The sequence below is a fragment of the Cololabis saira genome, chromosome 21 (assembly GCF_033807715.1).
Source record: "Cololabis saira isolate AMF1-May2022 chromosome 21, fColSai1.1, whole genome shotgun sequence".
NCBI lineage: Eukaryota > Metazoa > Chordata > Actinopteri > Beloniformes > Belonidae > Cololabis > Cololabis saira.
This window is the reverse complement of record NC_084607.1, coordinates 19,761,787-19,781,091: the sequence shown is the minus strand read 5'-3', so window position 1 is coordinate 19,781,091 and position 19,305 is coordinate 19,761,787. Positions and strand designations below refer to the sequence as shown.

The window sequence follows — 19,305 nt, the reverse complement described above, 5'->3', positions numbered from 1 at the left end:
AAAAAAAAATAATTATTTAATGTATTTATACGTTTCACAAGTGGACCATATTGAGTTTAAAACCTTTATTTTGAAAAATCAAACTGGAAACTGAACCACAACGACTCAAGGCGAGATGCACTGGCAGGATTTCTGCGATTTGAGAAAAGAAAGTAAATATCGCACCTGGATTTAGGAGCCGTGTTTGTGGACGCGCTCCTTCTGCGTCTAGCGAGGAGGTGTAAGATTTCCACATGTCAGTAAAAACATAAAAATGTGCTTGATTAAAGGCTGTTGAGGAGAGGGAGGACGCAGAGGAGCCGCGTGGGGACCGGAGCTGTCACTTTCTGTGCGTCTGTGTGCGTGCGGGGATTATCGTTACGCACTGGTGCCGGACTCGGTGGACACTGAACAGAGAGCAGAGGTGCAGGGATCATTTATTATTAGTAGTAGTATTATTATTACTGAGGCTCAGCGCGGACACCGAGCGGCTGGACGGTGCGGTACCCGGGCAGCGGGACGGGGACGGCGTGCATCCTTTGTGCGCATCACAGGATTTGAGCCGTTTTTCCGTTTCATCAATTTTAATGAACGCTCCATCGATGCTGGTAATTGAAAGCCAAAGATGCGCATCGCCGAACAAAGGATTTAGGGGGGAAACGATCAACAATCTTCCTTATATCTGAATTTTTCCCCAGCCTAACACGTTTGGTGTCCGCGGAGGGCAGACGGGGCTGAATCCTGCTCTGGTTTAAACCTGGAGCAGGAGGAATCATCTGGGCTGATCGCGGACAGGTCCATGTGGATGGAAAGAGGACACGCAAACACGATCGGAGCTTATTCCGAAATGTGACTTTTTTTATTTTATTTGATTGTGTCTCCCATCAAACCTTACCACTGTGCATCAGTCTCCATCCTAGATCCCAACTGTTTACATCGATCAAGGTACGTGCGGCTCACCATGTAGAATACTGATTGATCTGATTGAATATGTTGAAATGGGGAGGGGGGGTTGTATCCTTGTGGAGATTTGTGCGCATTATATTTTTTTGGAAGCCAAATTATCTGACGATCCTGCTGAGGTTTGGGTTTTATTTGACGCTTCTTGTGTTTCAATGAGTCGGGTTTTGGGGGGGTTTAAGCCTGAATTATGGTTCTGCGTTAAATCGACGCAGAGCCTACGCCGTAGTACGGCGCGCGTCGCCGCGTAACTTACGCCGTAGGCTCTGCGTTGGTGTAACGCGGAACCATAAATCAGCCTTAACGAATGACAGCGCTGCGAGAAAAGGCGATGTCGATGCACCAAGCGCAGAGGTGTGATGCAAAGAGGGCACGCAGTATTTCAGATATGCAGATGCATTCATTCATACGCTTTTGACCTCCACGGTTATTTCACTATATCCCGTGCAACCTAACTGGATCTAAAATCTGCGGAGGCCTTCGACCCCTGTGAAATTTAAAGACTGATTGGCTTTGGCACATTTTTCTCACGAGGATAAAAAACGCTGGTTTCTAGTAGCTGCGCCTCCTTTTTCACCACACACATACACACAATACACTGGGATATGTTGGGGGTGTCAGTCACTGCTCCGTTCTTTAGTTAGAGGTTAGATGTCGTTCTTTATTTTTGGATGCACACTCTCATGCGCCTCAGTAACAATAGTCTTACTGCTGTTCCCTCAAACAAACACACTCTTCTGGAACCCCCAGGGACCCTCCCATGTGGCCTGTATTGTTAAGAGAGGGGGCTGTGCAGAGAGAGGGGGGTAGAAAGAAAATAAAGCTCTGTCTAAATGCATGTTGAGTTTGGAAGAGGGTTCCTCTCACCATCATAAACAGCAAGCAAGGCCCTGGCCTGGATCTTTACTTGCAGAGAAATTGCACATAAATGCCTGCTGAGGTCCTGTTTAACAGGGGAGTTCTGAAATGGAGGTGTGTGTGTGTGGGGGGGGGGGCTGATTTTGGTGTAGGTTAAGAGATTGATGAATTATAAGTCTCTTGTCAGTGCAACCTTTGTGTACTCAGAAAGCTCCTGGGTCTGTTTCAGAATGTTCTGTTTTCCATCATTAATCGATATCCAGCCATGTGGGGCTGTTTGTTCTCACACTGTGCATGCACGAGTTAGTTAGCCTCCTCTTGGGAAAAGATGAAGCCACAGTTTCTCCTCCAGGCTGATGCCATATGCACCATGTTTGGATTATTGTACAAGTGTGTGTATGTGTGTGTGTGTGTGTGTGTGTGTGTGGATGTGTATGTGGAGGTGTGGCTTTTCTACGTGTCCGTGACACAGCTGTATTGTTATATAGATGGGAACTTCCCTGCTACCCCTTTCCTATGTGCATTTGTGTTCATGTTACCACCCCCTCCTCCTTACACATGGACACACACACGCATGCACGCACGCACGCACGCACGCACGCACGCACGCACGCACGCACGCACGCACGCACGCACGCTCCAGGCACAAGCCTCGCTCCAATTCATCTTACGTGCATCCGGCTGTTCCTCGCTTCTCTTGCCCGTCTGATCACCATCTCTATCCAGATCTGGTCTCCGCGGGACCCTGTCACCAACCCCCCTCTTTCGTCATACCCCTGATCTTTATCTGTAATAGAAGATGCTTCATCATATCCCCAGGAACCACAACTCATAACATCAGAGACGTGTGTGTCTCTGGTTTTATGGTACAGTTTGAAGTTTGGATGCCATCACATATCTCATCTGTGCTGTTTTATGTTGGAGGAAGAAGAGGGGGAGAGCAGTGGGGAGGGGGTGAATGTGAAATTACACATTGGCACTGTTAATTGCCAAGTCAATTAGCATATGGTCTTGCTGTTAGCCCCATCACATGATAATGAGGCCTAATTAGGGTGGCCAGGGATGTCTGAAGAGGCTGGGGAAAATTACTTCCACTGTCACTTTCTTCTCGATGACACCCGGAGGCTGGTGCACTGAACGCACCTCCCCTTACTCCTCTTTTTCCATTTTATCATTTCCTCTCGGCTTTATCGTATTATCTTTTAACCTAATTTTCCTAAAACCTATCCTCCTTATTTCTTCTGAATATTTTAATATTTTAGCGCACATCATGCTCTGACACCTAAACCCCCCACCACCCCCCAATAGCCTCTTCTTTATCCCCTTTTATCCCTGTCTTTTGTATCTGTCACTCTAAGCTTTGTAGGAAAAGGGACGTCAGCCTGGAGATTCATGAAGCAGAGAGTTCTGTGTTATACAGATTAGATGATGAAAGACACTCTTAGGTTAGAAGACGGTCTGATTGTGACCTAACATAAATACCTTTGCATCTCTGCAAGAAATGAAATGCAAATGATCCCTTGAATGAACAAGACTATTCCTTTCAGAACAAATAACTGCTTGTATGTATTGTATTGAAAGCATGTTTTTTCTGTGATTCCAGCTTTATTTATTTCAGCAACCTTGAACAAGTAACAGAATACCTGGGGATATTGTGCAAGTGGACTGAGTCCTTGCAGACTCAGTTGTCGCATTGTTCTTGAGGGTCTCTGGTTCTAGCTGAATGCACTGCTGGAGAGGACAGCGCCAGAACGTTCAAAGTTCAGGGATTAAAACAACCATGTCTCTTGTCAAAGTGTCTCTAACAGAGAGCAAAAGATCCATTTTACTGCAAATGCAAGCTTCTCCTCATTATTTAAAATATATTTTCTTCTTGCAGCTTCGTATCTCAAAAATCGGGAACTGCATTTTTCTAAAACATAAATCAGTTTTTAGAAATAACAGCGTTGCGAAGTCACATATACTCTCACCGCATGAGCATATATACGCAACTTATATTTGGTGAGTATAAATTTGGCTGGAAAAGTTTCCACCCAACTTGCTTGAAAATCTGCGATGGATTCCTGTTTAGACCTTGCATTAAATAATTAAATATAACATTAATATACTGTAGAGCTGCATCTAGCCACTATTTATATTGTCAATTAATCAAACAGTTACTATTAATTGACTAATCGGATAATAAATTGAATCTTTAAGATTGAAAATGATTTCTTCAGTCAAAAAACTATGTGATTTTTTGAACTTGTGTGATGAACAAGCTTTGCATCTCATGACACTATGAAAAGATAAACAAAGTTGGGCCAAGTCCTCTTAACCATAATTCTTAGACCTTCTACCAAATATAGAAAACTCAAAAACTACCAGAAGTGAAAGAGGATACAAGGTTAGTTGGTGTGAAATATGGGGGCAGATGATTCGCTGGGGTGATCCCTGAAAGGACTAGCTGAAAGGAGAAGACCGGCAAAGAAGAGAAATAGAGTTTTGCACATATACGAGTCTTTACGGCACCCCAGGACTTAAGAAGTACGGCCACAGACATCACAGACAAGCGTCACGCACGTATTTACAGTCTATGGTCACACATTTTTAATGTTAGCTTTTCAGTATCATTAATCCCAAATGGTTAAATCAAAAATGTCAACTGTTTCTGATCGTTAAAAACGACAGCTTCCTGATGGGGTTCTATATGATACAGGAGACATTCCTTTAATATTCATTGGTCCACTTCTTTGCCCCTTCTTTTCTTGTTGTTTACATAAATATTTTTTCTTTAACAGTTAAGGTTGGTGCTGAATTCATATGTCCAAGCAGTCCGATTACATCTGGACAAACCACTGTACAGTTAGGTCAGCGATGGTTTCCCGCATGATGTTTGTTAACTACTCAAACAGTGGAACCATGGAAACGTTATTTTTCTCTGAATGCATCATCTACTTTTACATCACTGTGTTTATTCTTTGAAAAAAACACTGAAGTAGTATGAAAACTGGGGAGCTCTTAGATAAATTGTTTATCATATAGCCGAATGCAGAAGCTGAAGCTGACAGAAATCAAAAGAAAGTGAATAAACTGAGTTGGGTAAATCTGCCATTTCCATAACAGAAGATGTGAGCTTTACTGGGCTTGTCTACTTGCAGCCTCCATGGCTTTTTTTCAAAGACAAAACTAGTGTCCAAAGAGTTGTCAAAATGCAATAACCTCGCCAAGTATCATCACAGTAATTAGACAGCATCTGCTTCTGTATTACATCTGATAATTATTGGAGGCTCCAAGTGTCCCAAATGGCTTGCTACAAATCCTCCATCAATCCATCTCTGCCTGTCCGGCCAGGAGTGCAAATTAATGACTGCAGTGCTCCACGTTGGCCCCTTCATGCCCCTGTAGTGTTTTAGCAGCAGAGCTGTAAGGAATTCATGTAGCATATCTCCACAGTGAGCTTCGTGTCAGACTCTATTGCCCTCACCGACATGCTTCCGAGCTTGATTTTATATGTGCATGAACGGAAGACGAGTTACGTATGCAGCATGAACGCATGCAATCCCCAACACGGGCAGAATACAGACCCTTGGAGTGCCAGCCGGCCGGCTGCTTGGCACTGGAGAAGATGGTGCCTAAGAAATGGCAGTCATGCAGTAGAACTGGCAGAAGCTGGTTCCTTCCTCCAGTTACATAAGAAACACAGCAAAAATAAAGGCAAGGAGAAAGAAGGGAAGGAGGAGGAAGGGCCACACAAGGAGCTGAATTGCAAAAAGTGGGATGTGGATGCGGGGTGTGTGTGTGTGTGTGTGTGTGTTGTAGAAGATGTGGGGAGTGAAGGTGTTCAGAGGTACCTTCACGTGTAGCAGAGGGTTGAGGTGGGTGCTGTGGAGGAGGGGTGGCAGTGATATCTAGCATAAAAGAGGACTTTAAATGGAGAACAGAAATGGTTGCTTGGAGGACGAGTGACACAAAGAAAAACACGTCTGGGAAGATAAAAAGAGGAGTGGAGGATGAGATGGTGGTAGCATCCTCTCTGCTGTACAGAGCAGGACAGAGGCTTGTTCCTCCTCTTTTCTCATGACTCGTGTCAGAATGAAATAAAAAAGGATGCATGAATGCTGTGGGTGTGAGTGCATGAGATTTTGCACATGCATGTGTGGCTGATTGCGTTCCTGTGACCGCGCCTGTGGCCTATGGCAGTGTTCAGCCCACCTGACTGCCAAGTCACACTCAAAAAGCAGCCAGTGCAGCCATCTGTGCAAGAGGGACTGATGGGGTTGAGTGGCGGATGAGCGAGTGAAAAAGTCACCAGTGTGCAGGACACAAGCTCCAACCTCTTGTGAGGGTGCACTTGTCTCTGTCATCGGTCTGTGGAACGAGAGCGTGATGAAGAAAAAAACTAAACAACATGCTTGGCTTGCTGAGCAAGGGTGAGGGATATTTTACGCTTTGTCTCATTTGCCCCTTTGTTTTGCTGCTGTAATTTAGAGATGGGGGGCGTAACCATGGTTATCATGGGCTCAACAGAATAGCAGTACAACGTCGGGAGAAATCACGGGTTTGTCAAAGGCGTTTGTGTGCCAACTGTTCAGGTAGCCATGTGAGCATTCTCCTGTGTAAGCCCAGACCAGAGACGGGCATCTTCGGTCCTCGAGGGAGGTGTCCTGCATGTTTTAGTTGTTCCCATGCTTCGACACACCTGATTCAAAATAATGTTCATTACCAACTTGTCGTCAAGGTTTGCACAACTCTGTTAATGACACAGCCACTTGTATCAGGGTGTGATTAAATAGGAAAACATCTAAAACATGCAGGACAGTGGCCCTTGAGGACTGGAGTTGCCCATCCCTGATCTAGGCCAACAATAACCGGCAGCTATGAGCTGCTGCAACAAGGACGGTAGGAGTCAACAGAAAACAACGGCAGAGGAGGAGAGAGGGAAGAATTTTAGTAATGAGGAGGTAAGAAAAAGAAATGTGGAGAATGTAAATCTCTGAAGGATACACGAAAGAGCTCTAAATGATGAATATGCAGCCAACACACATGAATGGATGTTTAACGTTCATGTCCACTGGAGATCCCAGCGGGCATAACAATAAATAAGGATATTGCACAACATTGTTAATATGTGCTGACTTTGAAATATTTTTAAAATGGATATGAGGGCATGCACATCAAAAGCTTGTATATAAATGGATGGACCAGCTATAGTTACAGCTTCTAGAGATGTGGGGAGAAAACTACCGCTGGGATTAAAGAAAGACATTAAAACGTTACCACTTTCAGAATACTTACATAGATTGTTTTCCACATTTTTATGACACTGATCATACAATGTCATGAAAATGAACTTGAGCCTGGACAAGGGGACGTGTTTAAACATGCAGAAATCGTGCACACATATGGCGTATTTTCACTTTGTACCTGGCACAAAACCAGTTCAGGCATTAAAAAGTTAGCATTGGTATTTACTGCACTAAGCAGGTGCAGTGCTAAATTAGCGCCTGAAATGTGTGGACACAGAAGTTTCCCTTCCATGGCACAGAATTTGTGTAGGAGAGTAATTAAATGAATCATACACAGTTATTCATTTTTGGGCTACAGGGGTAAATGCAGATCAAGGCAGCATATATATATATATATATATATATATATATATATATATATATATATATATATATATATATATAGTTCCTCCTCTGGCGGTTGTTCACTCAAGACACTAACACTTGCGGCCAAGATGAGAAAAGGAAAGAGTGTGAAGGAAGAAATGTTCCCGGGTGTGTAAACTTATTTGAAACGACAGAAGACTCACTCGTGTGCGCTCTCAGATCCTGCACCATAAAAATATAATCAACCTGAATGCATTTAAATAGAGGTATAATGTCTTGTGTCACTCATGAAGGAGTTTATTTGCGTGATAAACAGGCTTTTTCTTGTTATTGTAATAAAGTGGTTGCAGCTGTGTTTGTAGATCAGCACAATATTGAAACCTCAGCCGCAGAACTGGGCAGTCCTTTCAGCAGTATTTATGATTTATGACATGCGGATTAACGCCGTTTAGCAAATCTGAGCAACAGAGTTGCTTATTGCTTTAGTTAATAGAGCAAACGTGTTTCAGAAGAAGACTTTTTAAATAGCCTGTAATTATAGAGTAACTATAAAGTGGATAACAGTCTTCAGTTGCAAAATGCTCCAAACATAAATTGCATATAAAGCATAAATGTAGCTGTCATATGGCAACTCACTGGTTTGTAGGCATCTGTTTACTAACATTGTCAACCATCACATTTTGGAAATTGGCCACTGAGGTCAAAATGTTACTTGCTAGAAGCTGCAGACATACTATTAGGTTTGTCCTTTTTTGGAAACAGCATAATGCGTAAATGCACGTTTGAAGGACTGCAGTTTTGGCCACTTCCTCATTCAGTAGATTTTACAGTCTTGTCGCATAGGTGAACTAGACCACTATAGTCGCGGCCAGGCAACCCAGGTATTTGCTGAAAGACACTATAAAGCCCATTAAAACAGTAGGGAGCTCTGTATTTAGGTTTTATTTCTCTCCAGGTTCATCAACTTGAGTGAATTCTCCTCATAGTTGCCTCAATTTTACATTTTAGGCAGTTTGTACTACTGTGGGATAATCAGAAGTCCTTTATAGCAGTCGGTCACTTCAATTCAATAAGCTACATGCTGGAATGACTGCGAGACCAGACTGGAGTTTATCTGATCCAGTACTCTCCCCTGATGGCCCGACCATGTAATTCACTCAGACCTGCCAGTATGGAGACAGAATATGAAGCTGGGAATATCCGGTGTCCTTTTGGTGGAATACTCATTTAGTGGTTAGGTCTATTTTTGGAGCTGTTTGGTTGTTGTTTTTTTATATTGAGATCATGGCAAGGCTAAAGATCCCCAGTATAAACAATCCAATGTTGAGCTATAAGCATGGGGAGGACAGGAAAGCGCCCGGAGAAAGCCAATTGTTAAACAAACTTGTTTATGAGCCATCTTGGAAAGAATGTCGCAACCTGGAAAGAAAATGTGTTCGTGTGTGGTGTTGTGGCACTTTTATACATACATCAGCCTCTCATAAAGCACACAGCCTGTCAGGTGAGACAACTTGTCATCCCTGCAAAGTCCTCAATGAAATGAAAGCTGCATTTCTGTGTGTGTGTGTAAATGTGTGTATGCGTGTGTGTGTGTATGCGTGTGTGTGTGTGGCTCACTCACAGCTGTGATGAATAATTGTAAAAGATGAGAAAAACCAGACAGAGACAGCACTGATTTTGTAATGTAGTGATTTTTTTTCTTCTTCCTGGGACACTTCTAAAAGTACACAGATGTGTTTGTTCCAGGGTTGTGTTCTTGTGTGTAGTGCATTATGCATCGTCTCGCACCTTGCTATTTGCTCCAAAATGCCCGATAGTTGAACAGCTTGTACCCACTAGTACTTTTCCTCTATATCTCACTTTCTAAATAAAAAATATGCATGATGCAGCAGCTTTCCTGCCAGCGCTCCAGTGGCCAGCTCACTGAATGAGACTGGACAAGTCAAATGTAGGGAAGTCTCTCTGGAAATACTGTACCATGCCTGCTTGGACTCCAGTGTTACCCTGTGAGTAAACTGAAGGAAGCTGGCCTGAGCTCTTCGGAGTTGTTGTTTTCATTTGAAGCTGTAAAGAGGTTTTAGAAAAGGGATAGCTATGGGCTGCTATTGGTGAAACAGGATGTGTGTTTGGTTTGGGCATTCAGAGAGCCTTCAGTCATTCACCCTGCATGAACTACTGTCCTTTGTTTCCACTGTAAAACACAGCAGTGGCCAATTGTCTGTTTTGTTTCACAAATGGATGATTGCAGCGGGAATGACTGACTGCTCGGCTTTATGGCTTTAAAAACATTTACGACCAGAATGACTCACTCTTTTTCACCCTCTTTTCTCCACTCCTCTGTCTCCTTTCTCCCTCATCGCCCCCTGTCCCCTCATCCCCCTCTATCTGTCTTCACTTCTTTTGATCTCTTAGACATGGCGGTTCCACCCGTGCTCCTTTTGCTGCTGACCGTCGCTCACTGTGCCATTGGACAGAATCCGGCCGACCCCGAGACTCTCCCAAGTGGCTGTGGCTGGGGCCTCGGGCGTCCATATACCCTCCTCTGCGATCTGGACTCCGTTTGGGGTGTGGCGGTTGAATCTGTGGCTGATGGCGGGGGGCTTGCTGCCATGTTACTCGCCCTAGTACTGGTGTGCCGTTTCCGCTACATCAGCGAGGCAGAGAAGCGCAGTGGTGTCGGACCCATCCTCCTGCTGCTCCTGGGCATTCTTGGCTTGTTCGGCTTGAGCTTTGCCTACCTGATCGAGCAGGATGAGTCTCTTTGTCTGATCCGCAGGGCCCTGTGGGGCCTCCTTTTCGCAGTGTGCTTCTCCTGCTTGCTGGTTCAAGGTGTCCGTCTGCGCAGGCTGGGCCGGGAGCGTCGAAGCCCTGGTAGCTGTGCGCTAACAGGCCTTGCGCTGGGTCTGAGCGCTGTGCAGGCCATAATCGCTGCTGAGTGGCTACTTCTGACCGTGCTGAGAGAAGGAAGAGCCGCCTGTCAGTACATGCCACTGGACTTCTCACTAGCCTGCAGCTACGTGCTAGCCCTGCTCCTTGCCGCGCTGACTGCCGCCTCCTTGGCTCTGTGCGGAAAGACCCGTCAGTGGCGCTGCAGTGCTATCTGGCTGCTGGTGACCTGCCTGCTATCTGTGCTGCTGTGGGTGGCCTGGGTGGGCTTCTACCTGTATGGCAATGCTTGGTTTGGCAAGTCCCCGGAGTGGAATGACCCAACCCTTGCAATAGCACTGGTGACTCAGGGCTGGCTGCTGCTGATTTTCCATGCCATTCCCGAGTCCCACATCTGCCTGAGTTCCCCACCGCAACCCACTGCCCCGGACTATTTCGACACATCCCAGAACTCAACGCGCATGAGGGAGACAAGCTTTGATGAAGACATCCCTCTATCTCACCGGCAGTTTGTGGAGAACCAGGGCTACGGATACAATGACGAGAACGCTGCAGGTACAGTACTGTCCAGTGTTCTGGAGCAGGCAGCCAAAATGTATGTTGAAAGAATTTAGGCCAAAGTGAATATTAGAAAACCAGCAAATATTCACATTAGAGGCTGGAAATATGTAGTGCAGGGAAGGCTTTCTGTTATTCCTCAAATGGTGAAATGATGAATCAAAATGACTAATCTCTGCTCACCTCTCCGGCCTTTCAACGCCAGGCTTGAGAAGCAGCAGCGCTGCCGGGCAGCACAACAGTAACACCGGCGCCAGGCCCAGCGCTCCTTTCCGAAGCAACGTTTACCAGCCCACCGAGATGACCATGATCCTGAATGGGGGAGCGGTGAGTACATCCGCCCAGTCACAGGTACACGCCGCTTACATGCCGCTCTCTCATTCGACCACACCGACAAGACTGCATGCACACTCATGCATTCATGTGTCACTGCACAAGAATGAGGGAGAGGTGTGTGTGTGTGCGTGCATTCTCAGTTGTTGTTTCTGCACCCTCATGTGTCTATTGTATTTTGTGTGCACATGCATGGAGGGGTTGGTTGCATGTGGTCACTCATATGACACCTATTTGTGTGACTGATTGTGAGGGATCCTTCATGGGAGTCTCTGTGTGTGAATGACCTGCAGATGGTATCTGTAAGAGGCACATATGCCGATGCAGCAGTCGACTGATTGAAACTAACTATTCTTAGCAATTGTAGCTGAAGTGCTGATTTAGCCAGTAAAGGGAGAGTAGATGCTTTTTAAGCTGCTTTGCATAAAGCATAATTAGATTGTGGTTACAGCATTTTTGTGGCTTTGTCAGAGAGGCAAGAAGAATTATGAATGTATCACATGCTAAGCATACTCACATGAAGGTGCTTTACATGAAGCATGACAAGTAGTAAAGAAGACATTCAGCTTTTAAAGGGGATGTTTTTAGTTTGAAGTACGGTTATTGGTACTGTCTGGTAAGGCACTCAGTTTGTAGCATCAGGGAGGAATTCTGATGAGGAGCTAGCAACTCAAATCTTGTACATTTCATAAAAGTCTGAGCAAATGTTATATGAGATTTATTTACTGCGTCAATTTTGCACCAGATATTTATATACTTTGTTAACTTTTACTACATGCAGAGCATCTTTGTTTGCAATTCATTCAGTGGTGCATGTAAAGCTTAGAATATACAGTACTTGTAGTTTACGACAGCTACGTAAACGTGGATGCCACGCATATTCTAGTTATTTTGGCATGTCCTTGAAAAAATAAGAGACGCGTGTATGGGCTGCAGTGTTCATTTGAATGCTAGAGGTGCTAGTGAAGGCCCATGCAGCAGTAGAAATGCCTTGTTTCCACTTATTTCTGAGATATGTTCATTTAGTCCATTAATTACCATGCGAACCGTCATAATCCCTGATGTAATCGGGATACTCCTCCTTCCGGTGTTTGCCGGAGGGTGATATGCGTTATTATACCATTTGAACTCATATGGGGTATTTCGAATGGAACCATTATACTTTTTATATTTTGGTAAGTAATGGTCTCTCCATGGTCGTCACACTGATTAGCAGTTCGCTTAGCTCCTTGTCAGGCTCCCTGTCTAAATCTACGAAGTGACACTGCTGTGATGTCTGTCTGCTGTAGGTAATGCTGATTTTAAGGTTGCAGAAAAATTTCCACAGGGTAAAGAAACTCAAAGAGTTGTGCTTGAATTAGGACATTTGCCTATCGATGATATTCATCGTTAGGTGTGACAAACAAATAGTCTTTTATGCATCCTAGTGTTAGCTTATTATCAGAAATGTTTGATAATACTGCTGCAAGTCGTGAGTCTTGTCTTATGCAAATTCTCTTGCCCAAAGCCATAAGCCCCTTTTACATCAGTGAATACCCCGCATTTAACACGTGGATCTAGCATTTCGCGGGCCCCTTTTAAATTGACCGACCGCGGGGTGGCGCGTTGAGCTGCCCCGTGAATAACTCATCTCCAAGGATCCTCTTAACCGCGGGTCAGATCTAATGTAAACAGAACTAACGGGGTGGCAGGTAGTGGGAGGGGCTTCTTTATCACGCAACCTCAGTACAGCCTATCAGGGGAGTTGTTTTTGTTTTTTTCTTAATTCATTATAATTATTTTATAAAATAAGGAGACATCTGATGAGAGTAACAGCAGCAGCAGGACATAACAAGTAGAATCTACATTTGCAAGATGAGTAACTGGGGAGACGGAGACCCGCGAGCTACTCAGCCTTGGAGACGCGGACGTCATAAACCGGCGTACGTCCAGAACCACAAACGATGGTCCTTTGTTTGAACAAGTGGCCACAAAAATGACAATCCGGGGCTTTGCAAGAAGAAAATTCTGGCCAAAAAACGCTAATCCCAATGCTCATCCATCCTCGTTTTGAAAAGTACACCTGTCTGACGGCGTATAAATCTGGCTGATGTAGGGACAATGCGTATTTCTACACGTGCACACAGGTTACATTTTGTTTCGCAGATAACGCCTTCAGGCCCGAGGTGATAAATAACACGCTTTGCGTGTATATTACCCAACACGCGTTAAACACGCATTCATCATCCAGCGATTATAGCGGGATCCAATCTAAAAAAGCCTATAATTAGTGTCAACAACAACCACTTTTGCCCTTTGATTGGCAAAGGAAGGTGGTTGTAATTATGTAAATGGTGACCCTGCCAGAGCCCCAGTTTTAAATCCGCTACCCAATACTTTTTAAGCAATGTGTTATGTGTCATATATTAGTCCTTAAATCTTTTTTTAGTTTTTTCATTTGTGTTTGATCATCATTGGATCCTAACCTCTCTAATGAAGAGTAAGTTTGATACTGGTTTGAGACTAAAATATTTAATGGATGTTTTTTTACATTTTGGCATGCTGGCACATTCAGTCTTGAGTTCAGTTTGATGAGAAAATAAACAACTCCTTCCAAAATGCAACATGAATAGAACTATGGCATCATATAGTTTAGCTGAGCAGAAAGTGGAAAGGGAAAACAGTGTGAACCTTTAATTAATGAATTGCATTTGTATGTTAAAATCAACCAATCAGGTATTGGCTCGAGGTATGTACTCACTATTTTAGTTTACAGACATAAACTGATCTTCTTAACTAACTTGATTGCATTTTCCATAATGCTAAAGTATTTCTCTAAACGTAATATGCAGAGATGAAACGAGACGTCATTCTTCCAGTGGCTGTTCCTTTATCATGATGCTATAAAAGTAAATACTGCTTTGCCATAATTTTTTGTCAAATTACGGAACCTTGTTTGTAAAAACGGCTAAGATTATACCCAAACCCAGTCTTAAATCAATAGTTTAACAATGTGTTCATATACAGCTAAAAAACATATTAAACATAAAGAACTTACTCTATTGGTTTTTAAAAAGGCCTTACATCGTACATTGTATAAAATGTAGTTTTCAAAGACTTAAATCAACCAAAATTAATGGCAACTGCTTTGTGATTTCCCTTCACATAATTTCCGCCCAAACGAGGATTTACAGAGGGAATATAAAAGCTTACTTTGTTGCAGTTGAGATCACAACAATAGTCAAAGAGACTGAAGCCAGGCAACATGGACTGAATGTGAATGAGGTTGGATGGAAACGCAGGACTGTGTCTGATACTGAATAGGAATAGATGGCTTTTAATTTGGACAGATAACAGCTATAAATCAATTAAAAAACCTCACTGAAAGTGTGGTTTTAGGTCTGTATTGTTATTGTTTATGTTTGTATTGTTACTGTTTAGGTAACATATTTTCAGGGGATATGAAAAGTCTACACACTCTTATGAAATTATAGTTTTTTTTTCTAATATAAAGACGGAAATAACAGTATCAGAATTGTCTGATGTTTTTACATACGTAATGTGATTTTCTAACAAGCAAATAATAGGCTACATTGGGACTATTTTAAATTCAATTCCAATTGTCCTCAGAGGTAACTAAACACATTCAAAACTACAGCTGAAAGTTAGTGGTATACACCTTCTGTCAACAGGAGTAAAATCTGATAAAAACCAGATAAAAGTGAGCTGTTGCCATAATATTTGAAAAGAAAATAAATCAAAGAATATTGTAGGCACCGACAATACATTGATGATGATCACAGTCAAATCATCATCAATAAGTGTAGAAAATGTGGCACCACACGGACATTGAGGTCAGAACAACACATATACACATATATATATATATATATATATATATATATATATATATATATATATATATATATATATATATATACACATACATACATACATACATACATACATACATACATACATACATACATACATACATACATACATACATACATACATACATACATACATACATACATACATACATACATACATATATATATATATACATACATACATACATACATACATATATATATACATACATACATACATATATACACATACACAGACATATATACATATTCTTTTTCTTGTTCTTGTGTACGTTCTATCCTTGCATTTTTTTTTTTTCAAAAATCAGTAATTTCCTAATTGGTGTATTGACTTTTTAGAGATGCTGAAAGTGTTGACTTTAAAATAAAAGGCATTCAGGCATAAAGAAAGCTTTGGTTTTAGTAGGAGCAAAATGATGTAATTAGCTGAGCATATTTTTGTTTTTTTATCTATGTGACTGTACCCCTGCCCATACAAAAATAGGGATGGGGGAAAGCCATGCCAAATTAATAGTAAGATTTTTTGAAAAGGGACATTTAATACATTTAAGTTTCCATTAATAGAGACCTGATAACGATGAACAAATAGAGTAATTTCTTTACTGTGTTGCCGTTGGCAGATGTGGTCCAGCATATTCTATGGAAAGTGAATGAGAAAAATTCTGATAATTTTACCCTCTGTGAACCCGAGTAATGCCCTCTGCTCTTCCTGCCAGGCTGCGGAGACACAGCAATCCAACAAAGCATGGGGCATTAGCTGCTACATATGTACACAGAGGGGCAATAAAATGAGCTAAAACTGTCCGCTAATCTCACACTGCTGCCTCTAAAACCAAATTACTGTGAATGCCTCATTATCAGTTAACGTGATTTGGGAGAGAATCAACATTTGTATCTGTCTTCCCTACATTTGGATACTTGACAGACTTGAAACGCTTGTGTAAAGCAATTTAAGTGAGTAAATAGTGAAGTGACAAAAATAGAACTTTGAAATTACAGCAGAGTCAGAGAAACTCATGAAAATAAGCGTGTGTGTTTAAATGCGTGTGTCCTTTGCTGCTTTCCATACTATTTGTTACTTACAAACATACTTTTTCCATTCACAGGTGCCCTCTGCCCCTCCCACCTACACCGGGAGGCAGCTGTGGTGAGCGAGGCGTTTGGAAAGAGGATGTACGAATGAAAATGAAGAGAGGAAGAATATGGAGAGGATGAGGAGGAAGGTGTCCAGAGGCAATCTAGTTGGACTGGATTTAAGACATTGATGCCTTCAGGCCCCTTTCACTCTGTACAAACTTCAACACTGACTTTGTGCCAATCAATTATTGTGTGACTGTGTGTATGTGAGACTGAAAGAAAGCAGGGTATGGAGGACAGAGCTAAACTTTTTCTAGTACACAAGTCTCCATAAAAGGTTTTTAAAAATTTGAATAATCTCCAGCAAGTAGCAAAACAAAACAGATATGGACTAGGATCTAAAAATACAGACATGTAGTATTCCTTCTTTTTGGGGATTTGCTCCTCTGACAATACCACTACGGTATGGTTGAAAACTGTGAAACCTGTTACTTCTCTCTGCTCCAACTCTCATCCTGTCAAGGCAGGATGTCTTGTCTGCTGGTCCTCACAATGCTGGTGCTCAAATGGAAACATTTGGCTCTGTCCTCCATCCATCCACTCTGACCGAGTGAAGACCGAGCAAACTGGCAACTGTACAGCTCGAGCACCACTCTCTTAAATATAATCCAGCCTGTGTGTCTGTGTACAGTAAACGAGAAGAAGCCGTCTGTATGTGTGTCCTTGCAACTCCCCGACTCCAATGTAACCACCTCCTCGAGACTGTTGACCCCCTGCCCCTTTTTCTTGCATCTCCCTCTCTGTTTCCATCATGCATTGTCTCTGCATATAACCCATAACTCTTCTCACCTCCTGTCACCTCTCACCTGCATGGACACTGCAAATACAAACAGTAAATCCTGGACTGCAAGAGAAGTTCCCAGTGAGTGTAGAGACACAGCAAAAGCAGCATGGAGCACCTGAAAAGAGGGGAACGCACGCCTGCAGATGAACTGCTGTTAGTATATGACAGAGCAAAGCGGATAACGATTGGACAATGAAGGCGACAGTCATCACTGGGGAGGTGCCGTCTGTGAATCTAGGTCAGACTGCTGCGCTCTCCCACATCTCCAGTGGCCACTGGCGGACTGAAGAAGCCAGGAGAGACTGTCACTTTGTCAGCAGGAAACAGAGCGAGGAAATGAAATGATCTCCCTCTCTTAGTTCCTCTATCTGTGTTTTTTGTGTGTGCGTGCGTGCGTGCGTGCGTGCGTGCGTGCGTGCGTGCGTGCGTGCGTGCGTGCGTGCGTGCGTGCGTGCGTGCGTGTGCGTGCGTGCGTATGTGTGTGTGTGGTGTGATTTATTGAGTGTTGGTGGGGAAATTTCAAAGTCCGGGTTGCTTTCTGGTGCTAAATAATCCTCTACACAACTATCAAGTGAGGCACAGAATCAACACTTGTGAGGATGCAGTAGTCAAACTGTGACTATACAGTATGTATATATATATATATATATATATATATATATATATATATATATATATATATATATATATATATATATATACATACATATATATATATAGAGAGAGGGCTGTGGCTGCTGTGGGGAGATATTTAAAGCCTTAGAAAGATCAGATTTACACTGCAAGGTAGGAAGACGAGCATCAAATGTAAGAGGAGATGAAGGAGGGTGAAGGGTGAGGAGGAAGGAGATAGCAAGAGCTGGCCCAAGAGGAGTCTAAGTGACAGAGGAATCTCTGATTTCGCTCGGTCTATGTGAGAGTATGGCTGTGAGAAGTCTCGTCTCCTCGTCCTCACCTTCCTCCTGTCTCTCTGTGGTCAGCCACAGCTCAAATCCCCGTGCCAAGGACTCTCATTTCACTGGAGTCTCCGTTTCACACGCTTTCCCATCATTGTGGCACCAGCCCTCTTTCACCTGAGGAGCTGTGTACATAGTAGTGCTGTAAAGCTTTCTTGCCTGTTTCCTTTTTTCCTTTATACTTAACTGTAGGCTGAGTTTAGACGCCAGCGATGCACTGGAGAACTGACCACATCAAAGTGATTTTATCTTATTTTTTAACTGGATGCTTTGTGTTCATACTTTGCTTCTTTTCTTTCACATGCTCTTATTTTTTTTAAATTTTTTTTAACTAGCATTTTGGAAATGTTTTACCAACACTAGATATGTTTTTATTTTGTTTGTTTGATTAATTTTCATGGAAATTATGTGAGATGTCATCTAAAAGGAATTATACTGGTTGTACCTCCTATTCCGAGGATGCAAGCACGGTTATTTTGAAACTCTCACAACAAAATAACAATGGCTGTGAATAATTTTGGCACTTCATGCAGCGAACAAAGACTTATTAAGATATTTTAAGGGTAACAAAAGTATAAATATCCGAGCAGGGAGGGCAGCCTACAGTGACTTCAAGCCCACCAATAGTTAGCCGAGTGACCCCCTCATCTTACATCAGCCCTCGACTAAGAAAAGATTAGGGTTTAACTGCTGCTGTATGTTTATATCTTACACACCGGCTTTTCTAAAATAGCACTGCTAATTACAGGCCGGCTTCATGCCCAAACACAGCTTGGCCTGCTACGTCGAGATGTGTTTGGGCTGACCCTTGTCAGAACCAGATCAATGCAAGAAGAACTGTCCTCAGGGTTTTGGATGGTAAGCACGAAGTCTCCACTCTCAGACCGTAGGAGGGAAGTTTCCATTTTTTGATGTTTTCACTCAATGTGGAGTAATTTGAAGGAAATTAAAAAAAAAAAAAAGAATAACAACATGATGTGACTTCGTAGATTTTGCACTTGTCAACTACCTATCTGTGCATGCCTATCACCATTTCTACATACAAAACCTTTCTCAGATGTACTTTTGAATACTAACTCTATTTATGTAAAGGTCACGTGACAGCAATCATTATTTCAGTGTATATCAGATCAAACACTTAATGTCTGTGCTTTCTTAAACACAAAAGAGAGCTGGTTCTTATGGAGCAAAGAGATTAAATTCAGGGGAAATGGTCCAAAATAGTATGATTACCCATAAAAGGAACAACATGACATCATCAATGGACCTAATAATAAGTTCCTCTGTTAGGCTTGAAGACTAAAGGGAGAAAAAAAATCTTTGGACTGATATTGTCTCTGTGTTAAAATCATGTAGACTGTGGTGAAATTTGCACAAAACTTCTATGT

The 19,305-nt window shown here is 42.6% G+C and overlaps 1 protein-coding gene across 2 annotated transcripts; it reads left to right on the top strand.

The window, feature by feature from the left end:
• Nucleotides 1-379: 379 nt before the first annotated feature.
• Nucleotides 380-17,417, top strand: gprc5ba (G protein-coupled receptor, class C, group 5, member Ba). 2 transcript variants are annotated; one of them, XM_061711469.1, is made up of 5 exons: nucleotides 380-587; nucleotides 678-924; nucleotides 9,804-10,832; nucleotides 11,041-11,186; nucleotides 16,147-17,417. In XM_061711469.1, exons 3-5 carry the CDS (start codon nucleotides 9,806-9,808, stop codon nucleotides 16,189-16,191), a joined length of 1,218 nt encoding a protein of 405 aa, XP_061567453.1. In that variant the 5' UTR covers nucleotides 380-587; nucleotides 678-924; nucleotides 9,804-9,805; the 3' UTR covers nucleotides 16,192-17,417. The 2 variants fall into 2 exon arrangements, with proteins under 2 accessions (XP_061567453.1, XP_061567454.1); XM_061711470.1 differs by having other exon boundaries at nucleotides 386-924; nucleotides 11,041-11,162; nucleotides 16,147-17,412.
• The last annotated feature ends 1,888 nt before the right edge of the window (nucleotides 17,418-19,305 follow it).